Raw genomic sequence first — 10,507 nt, 5'->3', positions numbered from 1 at the left:
TTTTTTTTCACAATATGTTCAGTGAACTTATCGGTGGGATGTGTTTTGCATGTCAAATGAGCCTAGTAGTGACGCTGCTCAAATTTATTCACAGAAGGCCTGCTTCATTTTCTAGAGATGCAGAAGGCACGTCATGAGCTGGGCAAACGCGGTGCCGTTTTTTCGTGCGTTAGGTTTTATTTTATGTGCAGGAAGATACACAGCCCTTTTAGTGCATTTTTGCAACTGCCCGGCAAAGCCAAAGATGGTGTTGGTGCGTCTCCGCCGCGGTGCTGAGCATGAGGACGCCCGTTCGACTCCCGCCGCATTCCTGGTGGAGGGGAAAGATGCACGTTGTCCAGATTTCTGAGAACGCCGGAGACTCGTAGCCTTCCATTACGGCGCTCGGAATTGCGTTTGAGCTTATTACGCAAGCCCAGCTGCACTACGCATTCCCAGTTCTAGGAATGATCTGTCATCTTGCTGCGCTAAATGTCTTTACAGGTATATAGTTTTTATTTATAGAAACTTGCGCCAATATGTCATGCTGTTACGGCGTGAAAGTAGCGGCTACGCGATATACTGACCGCATGCATGAAAGAACTTAGAACAAGAGCTTGTAGGATGAGGCCTCAAGTGCGCTGGTGGAAGTGCTGCGGAAATTGTTGACAAGAGTTACGGAACTACAGTCTTCGCGCGTGCAGCAATACTGTGCTCCAATGAATAAAGAAGTTGACTAGCAGAGAGCAGCTGCCCGTCGCGGTGAAAAGCGCACATGGTAGTTACTGAAGTACGGTAGGGGCGAGCGGTTGGCACGTGAGCCGTTCCGTTCGAGCAGTCTCGGAATCGACCCGCGCCCTGGATACGTCACTGCCTCCGCTGTGACAGTGGCGAGTGAAATTACCCGCCGTGTTTCTCCTTCAGCCGTGACCAAGCTTGTACGTTGCTGGCGTTACAAGCAGTTCTCTGCAGTGCCGACGAAGGTAACGTAGCCACGGTGGTTGTTTTGGCGATGGCTTGTTTGAAACGGTAGAGAGAGAGAGAGGGGGGACGAAATACTGAGAACAAAAAAGAATGGAAGTGCAGCTAACTTACTCTGCCCAGTATGTTTTCATTTTACATTCTCCGCTTGCCCCAATTTCCAATTTTCAATGAAACTAAATAACTGGCGTGCCGAGCGAATGCCGAGCCTGTAAACCCCTGAGAAATGTCACATTTCGGCCAGCTATAGTGATCGAGCCGGTGTAGGGCAAATGTGGTATTTTTCACCCCCGCTCTCCTCCCTCCCCCCCAAAAAAATAAACCGCTGGAGACAACATGCAGTGCTCACTACTTTTAGAAATGCAAGTCAGACCACCCATTCCGTACGCCGTACATTTTGCAAGCGCAGTCTTATTTTACTGAGACTGTTAAAATAAATTTGCGTGTTTTGTTCTAATGCAGGTATTTATTCATTACCGGAGCTCTTCGTGTGATTGCAGTATTCATTCAAGCTTCCAAGAAACGTGTGCAATAAACATTCCGGAATCTAAATCAGGAGTCAGTACGGGGTTGTCCGTGGAATATAGCGTTTACGAAATCGGGGACCTGCAAGGAGTAAGCATGCCGGATGGTATGAGGAGTGAAGTGGTGTAGCCACAAAGTGGCTTTGCACAATGCGCTCAAATTAAGCAAACAACCGGGAATAAAGCAAATATGAAAATAAACAAAAACACTCAAACGAGAATCATCAGTGTTGGTAATTCCCGAATGTGATTTGGGTTTGCGTAAATTCATGAAGTGGAATGAGAATCCTCCACTGGGGTAATTGAACCAGGCAAGTCATTCGACGAATATGAACAGAAATCACACTCTTCATCATCCATTGTTCTTCTGTATCTGAGAACACGTGCTGTGGCGCGGAGCAGTGCCAAGTGTCGACAAAAGAACTTTTCATCCCCTAGATTGATGCGCTTGAGGGGCCAAATAGAATCCCGCAATCTGACGATCAAAAATGAAACCAGCTTACGTGGATAGTCATCAGCTTGCATTTAAACGAACACCAGAAAGACAAGAAAAAGGCGACACACCGCTGTGTCATGTTTCTGCTCTTTTCCTGGTGTTCGTCTAAGGGCAAGCGTATTCTTATTTGATTATGTACAAACTCGCGAAGATCACAACCACTACAGCTTTCGCGATTTGTGCAGATATCAGTAGGAATAAAGTCAAGGGTTAAAAACAGATGCGGACTTAAATCTGCTGCTTGGTTGGTGGGTGGCTTCATTTCGTGGGTTTTTAAAGCCCAAGACAAATACAGAAAGACAGACGGGATCACGTGTATGCCAAGCCTTGCATACAGAATACCGAAGAGTTCAACTGTCCCGATCGATACACCGCGAAGTCAGAGGCACGCATCAGAGTGCGGAAATATGGCGACAGACCTGGAAGAATTTCCAACTTCGTTAGCCTCAGCTTTCTGAAATTCACCTGTGACTGACTCCATGTCACCCACCGCCATAGGTCAGAAAAACAGAAAACCCCACTCAAATAAATCACATTTTTTTACTTGACGTTGTACCCACACAAAATCAAACTCACAGACCTGGACCGAACTCAAAATAACTCGTCCTCACTCATCCGCTACCCATTGTGCTGTTCGCTCCTTTTGTACTATGATTTTGTTATATTTTCGTACCTATTCCTTCACCTGAATTTTTTTCATCTTTTTGTATCTTGCACGTGCATTGTATAAGCCAATTCCGATCGAATAAATGCTTTGAAGGGCCTTTAGGGTGATTACATAAATAAAATATATATATAAATAAATCATTATACCCATTCACCTTTACGCAGACTCATAGTTTCTGAATAGTACTCGTACTCATTCGTACTCTCGTGTACTCGAACTCAGCCTCTACTTACTTGTACTTGTACACAGCCTGTCGCAATTTTAGTCGTATTCAAATATGTTTCTAATAATTTTTACTTGCAATCAGCCACTTGCCTTCATGTGCTGATCTAGCTATATGAACTCAATAGAGTACCACAAGTGTCAGCACCACAGCTTCTGCCACTGCTACGCAAGAAGTTCGCTGCTAAGAAAGGAAGAGACTATTCGAAATGAACTTTTATTGTACTTAGAAACGTACAGTATCACAGTACAAAGCACATCAAGCATTGTTTAAACATCATGAGTTGAAAAATTGTAAACGTCGCCTCCACGCCTCGTTCTGGTTACAAACTTTTTTGAGGACACTGATGGTAGACTAGCCAAGACACGCTCGGCTCGCCTAGAATCAACGCAAGCTACAACCGTGAATAAATCACATGCCGTCGTGCAGTTGCAGGCATCGTCAACATGCACTCACGCGTAAACTACTCGCGACTATTGTACTCATGAGCACCACTAGCGAGAGCATGTATCCATAAGGCCAGTACTCGTGGAAGCAGTACTATAGAGTGCTGTATTCACGAGTGCTGTACTCGCGGGTAATGTACTCGTGAGAAGTTTATTCACGAGTAAGGTACTTACAAATACATGTTCTAACGCCTGTACTCATTCGTCATTGTACTAACATTTTTGTATGGTTCGGTAGTTGTCGTCACCATAATCAATTCTTTTAGCTGTGTCTTTGCTCACCCGTCGTAGTACTCCCGCCTGAGGTTGAGTACAAATGAGTTCTTTCACGACTGATTACGCCGCCCTATACCCACCGCAGCGGCGAACAGAGACGGAATGCCTTCCCCCCGCTGCACGGAAGCGGTGGTCGTTGTCGGCCGCCGTGACGTCACATCGAGCGGGGCAGGGCGTTTATCCGGCCACCGGGCCAGTGTGCCCCTAGCCGCCGCCGCCGATGTGACAGTAGGGAGCAGCGGTCACGTCCAAGAACCCCACCCAGCTGCCCGTAGTGCGAGGTTCCCCCGAGGCTCTGCTGCCTCGCCGTAGCTGTGCTGCTCACGTATGCGCCGTGATTGTCAGGCATGTAATTAAGGCCCTGTGGGGGAGAATAGGAAGAGCAAAGCGAAGCCCATGCCGCCCAGCGGTCAGTCTGTGTTGGGGCGTGGAGCGGGCCTGCCTTCTTATCTTCGCCTGCCTCCTGCTGACGGCCCACGCGCAGAGTGAGTACCCCCGGCAGCCTTGCTCTTGGAGTCGCCACTGCTTGTGACCATGACTCAGTGGCCCGTCAAGGAACCTCGCGACATTTTAATTTTGTCAGTAGTGCGCGTAAAAAGTGATTCTGTCTAGGTTTTCACTACAGCGGTGTTGGGCATTTCCATGGCATTCACGACACTGGCCGTATTCTCGCCTTACGTAGCTGGGTCGGACTCGCTAACCTTAGCTTCCCATGTCGGGCAGTTTTTTGGGGGTTTTAAGGATAACTTCAAGTGACGGCGAACACTAATTCAACTGCAAGCCTTTGTGAGGTGAGAGGGCGATGGGCTACGATTTTTCCTTTTACGGCTAGATGTTTTATACGCTATTCGCACGTGCTGGTACACGTTTGTTGGCACTTGTATGGTTCCCTGCTAAACGTTCCCCAAATAATAATCGCGAGAAAATAATGTCGCTGCATCTGTAGTGATCGCTGCACAATTTCTGAATGAAAGTAGTTAGAGTGCCTGCGACTTTTCAGTGTTCTGTGATTTTTTTCTCAAGTCAGTCCTCTTCTGAAGCAATGGCGCACTTCTGCCTAACCGGCGTACCGCCTAGCTTGCTTAACTGTTATAATTTAAGGGGCACCGTATGTAAACTTTGCACCGATCATCTGTATGAATTTAGGTGGAGGAGTTTGAGGAGAGAGAGGTCTTTGGCGGCCCTTGGCGAGAGAGTCTACTTCCCTCGAGTGAACCATGCCCTTAAAATGGAGAGCCAGCGAGGGTTTCCACTTACGGCTTCTTTTCGCTTACCGCTTAACAACAATTGCCGTCGCACACTCCTATTCAGCGGAAAAACCGTCGAATCATTCAAGAGGCGGTGAGAAATTTGAAAAAATGCTGTGCTCATTGGGTATTTAAAACTAGAAACCCTGAACATGCACAGTATGCACAGTCACTTTGTTGCACGTTTTTACCAAATAATAAAAATAACCCAGTTGCTGCTTTCCCAGTGCTTTCCTCCTCAAGTCGTAAAATGAGTTTGTGCACAGAAAATATAGCTTCCCGCTGTGTGCACAGCCGTCGGCGGAGAGCGCGCTTGCGAATGGTCGGATACTGCTACAACATCGGCGTCATGAGTTTCGCACGCAACTCAACGGGCGCTGTCTGACTTTTGATATGACGGAAAAACATGGCTGAACTACCAGTTAACCACTCGCGTGTACCCGGGTAAATGGGGCAGGCACAAGTAGCCACGCCTAACGTAAATTGGGTATTTTTAAACGGTTTTCGCTGTTTCGTTGCAACCAGAATTGTAGTGTATGCTAGCCAATATAATTGCTGAAGCGTGCCGATGCTTAACCCACGCGGATTCTAATCCGAGCGAGCTGAACGGGAACTTCCTGGCCTTACGAGATGAATGACCGATAGCTTAAAACTGGAATTTAGGGCACGAACACGTATTTCGAAGGATCATTTAGCAAAGTAATGTAAAACTAAACCCGCGTTTACATGCGCACGCGTATTACTACCTAACAAAAAAGAGCGACACGTCGCGCTGTGCAGCTTCACCATCACACAGTTCGATTGCTTTCCTGCAATGAAGAATTGTGTTCACGTGGTTTAATCAGTTGATTAGGCTTGAATTATTGATCGATAGATTGATTGTGGTGTTTAACGAGACGAAGGTACCCCTGGGCTATAAAGCGCGCCGCAGTGGAGGGCTCCGGCAAAATTTCGACCGCCTGGGGATCTTTAACGTGTACCAAAATCTCGACAAACGGAAGCTATCGCTTTTCGCCGCCATCAGAGACCCGCGTTTTTTGGCTCAGCTGCCCAACGCCTTATCACGCGCTACCGGTTGCGAATCGCAGTTGTGGAGCGACGGTGTCGATGTCGCAAAGCGTCACGTTAAACTGTACAGCGATCGGCTGCATCGTGGCAAAGCGACGACGCAGCCGATCGCTCTTTGATTGAACTCCCGCATGGCGCTACGGCATTGCAAAACCTCAGAGCCAATCAACGCCATAGAGTCCGCTGACTTACCCGGATACCAAACTTTCGCTTACTTCCGGCATTTTATACATCCACCGTGTACTTCGGTAATATCCCCGGCAGGTTCAACGTAGGCATGCACTAATCAACAAAAGCATACGCCGCATGAGTGCTCTGTAACGCATAGAAAATGAAAAAGGAAGTAATCATCGTAGATAAGATGATGCATAGCAGTACTTTAGGCTAGTTTGCAGCCTTTGCGCACCTTTATCGGCGCGTAGTAAGCGCAGTGGAATTCAAAGATGCATAAGCGTTTCCATTTATGAATATAAGCAGCCTTTGGCGCACAACGCGCGCGTGTTGTGGCGTGAAACTAAGCCTTAGTTTTTCCAACATCAGTAATATGTTGAAAATAGCAGTTTTTATTTTGTTGATTTCGGCTAATTCCGCAACCTGCAATGCTTTGGTGCTGTTTCAGGTAAGGAGCACACGCGTTACAGTGATCTCTCGCGGTTTTTGTTGCGCTAGTGAAATACATTTTCGGTTGAGTGCAGATGCTGGAATGTTGGAGGCGACGCCCGGCCGCGGCGGCGGCTTTTCTGACTTAGGCGACAAGCAAAAATGCCCGTGTGAACGAGATTTCGGCGCACGTTAAAGGTCCCCAGGTGGTCAAAATTAATTCTGAGCCCTCCACTACGGCGCGCCTCATCGCCAAAGTTGCGTCGGCGCGTTAAACACTACCATCAATGAAATCAAATTGTGCAGGCGCAGAAAAAGTCAAGCAGTACGGGGAACAACTCCGCTAAGCGCAGCCTCGCCGTCGCTGGTCGCAAGGGTGAGTGAGCACCGCCTCATCGCTCGACACGCGTGGTAGACCGTCACGAGACGTGAGCGAGTCGCAAGTGGGAACGTGCCTTTTGCCCCTGAGCCATCCCGGCGGGAAGTTGACTATGGTCGTCTAGGGCTTACTGCACAAGCGTTCAAACGGAAATTGGCATTTGGAAGAAACGAGCGCGTTTCTGTCTTTTTTTTCTTTTTTTTTCAGCTTGCTGCAGGGATTGAGGTTCGTGCAGGTGCTGTCGGGCGAGGGCTCCTGTGTGACCCTGGTACAAAAAGCGCTATGCCCCGCGTCGTCCTTGGACGTTCACGCACGTCCTGCGCGTAGAGCTTTTTTTTCCCTCCTGATGCCTGGCTGTTGGAAGCAACGCATATCTGTCCGCCTCCCCTCTTTTCAGCGCTTCTTTTCCAGGCAAAACATTTTCAGGAATAACCACGCAGTCTTCCTTTTCTACAATTTCACTTCAGCCCTTCAACAGTCGCGCTCAACTTACGTCGCGCAGACAATAGTGCGTCTAAAGGTCAGTTCACACTTACGAAGGGAGCGACAAAAGGGAGCGATACGACGGGTGCGACCGCCACACTCGGTGTCCGTGTTTGCTACGGGACACAAGCGACGGCGACGACGTAATTTCCTTTCTTGTTATTTTCTCTCGTTTCCAACGTGACTTTACGGGTGTGTCACTTTCGACATTGCACAGTATCTAGGTGTTATGACGTGTATGACATCAGGAGCTGTCGCCTCCCCTTTCCACGTCAAAAGCGACGGAGGGGACAAAAATTGGTCACGAAAAATCGCACTTGTCGCGCGACGAAAGCGATCCCCAGCGAAAAGAGCGACAGAAATCGCGTCGTTTCTGTCATTCCTAGTCGCCCCAGTCACAGGTGTGAACAAGCCTTAATATGCGAGACCGCCTACAGAACGAATGGTGTGTTGCAGCCGAATCATCTAATATGAGGAAGCCCATCGCGCGAATGCGCTGAGAGCAGCACCGCGAGGCATTTTGAGTAGGGTAAACAAAAAACTCCAAGCTCTCATGGGCACGAATCAAGTGTTTTTATGGGTTGCATTGTTTGCCACACGGCCCCACAGCCAGGACCGTGTAAAGCCCTGCGTTTTCCCAGTGGTGTTGATTTCGCTGAAGTTTTAACTGCCATCGTTATACCATCTGAAATGAACAGGATTGGCCCTACAAAATTTTGAAAAATTAAAAAAAATTATAAAATACGGAAAATTGCGAACCGTAAAACGTCCTGCATGTCCACAATAATGCAGATTTCTCGGTAGTTCCCTTTGTAATCGCTGGAATTGTGTAATTGGAGACAAATAGAAAACAAAACTTAAAAACAAAAACAAAAAGGAAAATATAAACATTATAGAACATGGCACACCACATCGCGCCCTTCATTTCTTAAATAATGCAGATTTCGCGAAAGTACCACCTGTGATAGTTATGATATCGTAAATAGATATTAGTTGTTGAACAAAATTCTGGAATGCTAAGACTTCAGAAAAATAAAAAAATATGGAAAACAGCGGACCAGATAAGCCCGCGTTTTAAAAAAATAGTGCAGGTTTCGAGGAAGTTCCACCTGTATCGTTATAATAGCGGAAATGGAGATAATTGATGGAATGAACTTTTGAAAAACTGTAAAATAGAAAAACGTAAAAAATAATGGAAAATCATGAATCATATCACGTCCTGTTTTTCTACAACAATGCAGATTTCCCGAAAGTTCTAGCTGTATTCGTTAGAATAGCGTAAATGGGGATAATTTTTGAACGAAATTTTGAAACTGTAAAACTTAAGAAAAATAAAAAATACAGAAAATGACCGAGCATATAAGCCTCACATTTTCACAATAATGCAGGTTTCGCGGAAGTTCTACCTGTTATCGTGATAATAGTGTAAATGTGGACAATTGGACTAAGAAAACCAAAAAAAAAGGAAACTATAAAAAAGGCAAAATGGCGCAGCGTGTCACGTCCAGAGTTTCTACAATATTGCAGATTTCGCGAAAGCTCCACCTATAATAGTTATGATATCGTAAATGGAGATTATTTGCTAAAAAAAATTTTGAAAAACTAAAACTTAAGAAAATTAAAATACATACGCAAAATTGCCAGCCATATAAGCCCCAAATTTCCACAATAATGCAGGTTTCGCGGAAGTTCCACTTGTATCGTTATAATAGCGTAAATGGAGCTCATTGGTGGAACGAAACATTGAAAAACTATAAAAAAGGAAGAATATGAAACAATTGTTGAAAATCGTGGACTATATCAATCCCTGAATTTCTACAAGAATGCAGATTTCGCGAAAATTCCACAAGTATCCGTTATGATAGGGTATATGGAGATAATGTGTTGAGCAAAAATTTGAAACAACAAAACTTACGAAAAATAAAAATATACGAAAAATGGCGAACCATATAGTCCCCGCATTGCCACTATAATGAAGGTTTCACGGAAGTTCCACGTGTTGTCGTTATAATAGTGCAAATGGAGGCAATTGGATGAATAAAACTTAACAAACATGGGAGAATGCCAAAAAAATATGAAACACGGCGCACCGTGTCATGCCCTGCATTTCTACAATAAAGAAGATCATGCGAAATCTGCACCTGTAGTAGTTATAGTGGCGTAAATGGAAATTAGCTATTGAACAAAAATTTCATATCTAAAACCCAAGAGAAGTAAAAAAAACATGGAAAATAGCACTCCATATAAGCCCCGACTTTCCACAATAATGCAGGTTTGTGGAAGTTCCACCTGTTATCTTTTTCATAGCGTAAATGTAGATCGTTGATGGAACGAAATTTTGATAGAACTATAAAAAGAAACAGAAATATAGAAACTACGGGAAATGCCATGTCCCGCATTTTTACACTAATGAAGATTTGGGGAAGTTCTAAATGTACTCATTATAATCGCATAAATGGACAGAATTGATCGAACAAAATCTAACGCGTTGTTGCCTTGACATTTGTCTGCTGCAAGCTTATTAAACATGTTATCGCAAAACACATTGTGTACTTTCTGGAAACAAATGTTTCTTTATGCCAACCAACATGGTTTTAGGCATGGCCTCTCGGCGGTTACGCTACTGGTCGAAATGGTCCATGACCCTTACGTGGTCAGAGAAGAGCAACAGCAGACAGATCAGATGTGGGTTGATTGTAGGAAAGCAGTTGATGAGGTGCCTTTTAGCAAATTTCTGTATAAACTTTGTCAAATTGGTATCGCCTATCATGTTTCAGAATGCATACACGCATATGTAACAGATCGTAACAGGTTGCGCATTAGTAGTTCTGGATCGAGTTTTTTGGATGTACTTTATGGGGTACCACAAGGGTAAGTTCTTGGCCCGTTTTGTTTTTGCTTTTATAAATGGTGTTGCTACAGTTCTTCAGCCGCCAGTGACGTTGAAGTGATATGCTTATGACTGCTTTCTTTGTTCCCCGGCTACCGGCGGAGATGAACAGATCAAATTAACCCGTGCCTCGAGGGTCTTTATGCTTGGTGTCAAAAATGGTACACGGAAATTAATTATGTCAAAACCACATTAGCGCATAATTACCTACGGAAAAGTGTTTCGTCGGGTAATGTACGTTCCGGTAT

General features: G+C 45.4%; 1 protein-coding gene across 1 annotated transcript in view; it reads left to right on the top strand.

Annotated features, from left to right (window-relative positions):
* Positions 1-244: 244 nt before the first annotated feature.
* The window catches only part of LOC144180042 (uncharacterized), a 30,784-nt gene continuing 20,521 nt past the window's right edge, over positions 245-10,507 (top strand). Inside the window, exons 1-2 of the mRNA XM_077708449.1 lie at positions 245-253; positions 3,825-4,077. Coding sequence (XP_077564575.1) covers positions 245-253; positions 3,825-4,077 — 262 coding nt within the window. The remainder of the gene's footprint in view (positions 254-3,824; positions 4,078-10,507) is intronic.

The sequence above is a fragment of the Haemaphysalis longicornis genome, unplaced genomic scaffold (assembly GCF_048455015.1).
Source record: "Haemaphysalis longicornis isolate Haplotype H1 unplaced genomic scaffold, Haemaphysalis longicornis Haplotype H1 scaffold_4, whole genome shotgun sequence".
NCBI classification, from domain to species: Eukaryota; Metazoa; Arthropoda; class Arachnida; order Ixodida; family Ixodidae; genus Haemaphysalis; species Haemaphysalis longicornis.
This window is presented reverse-complemented; position numbering and strand designations above follow the sequence as displayed.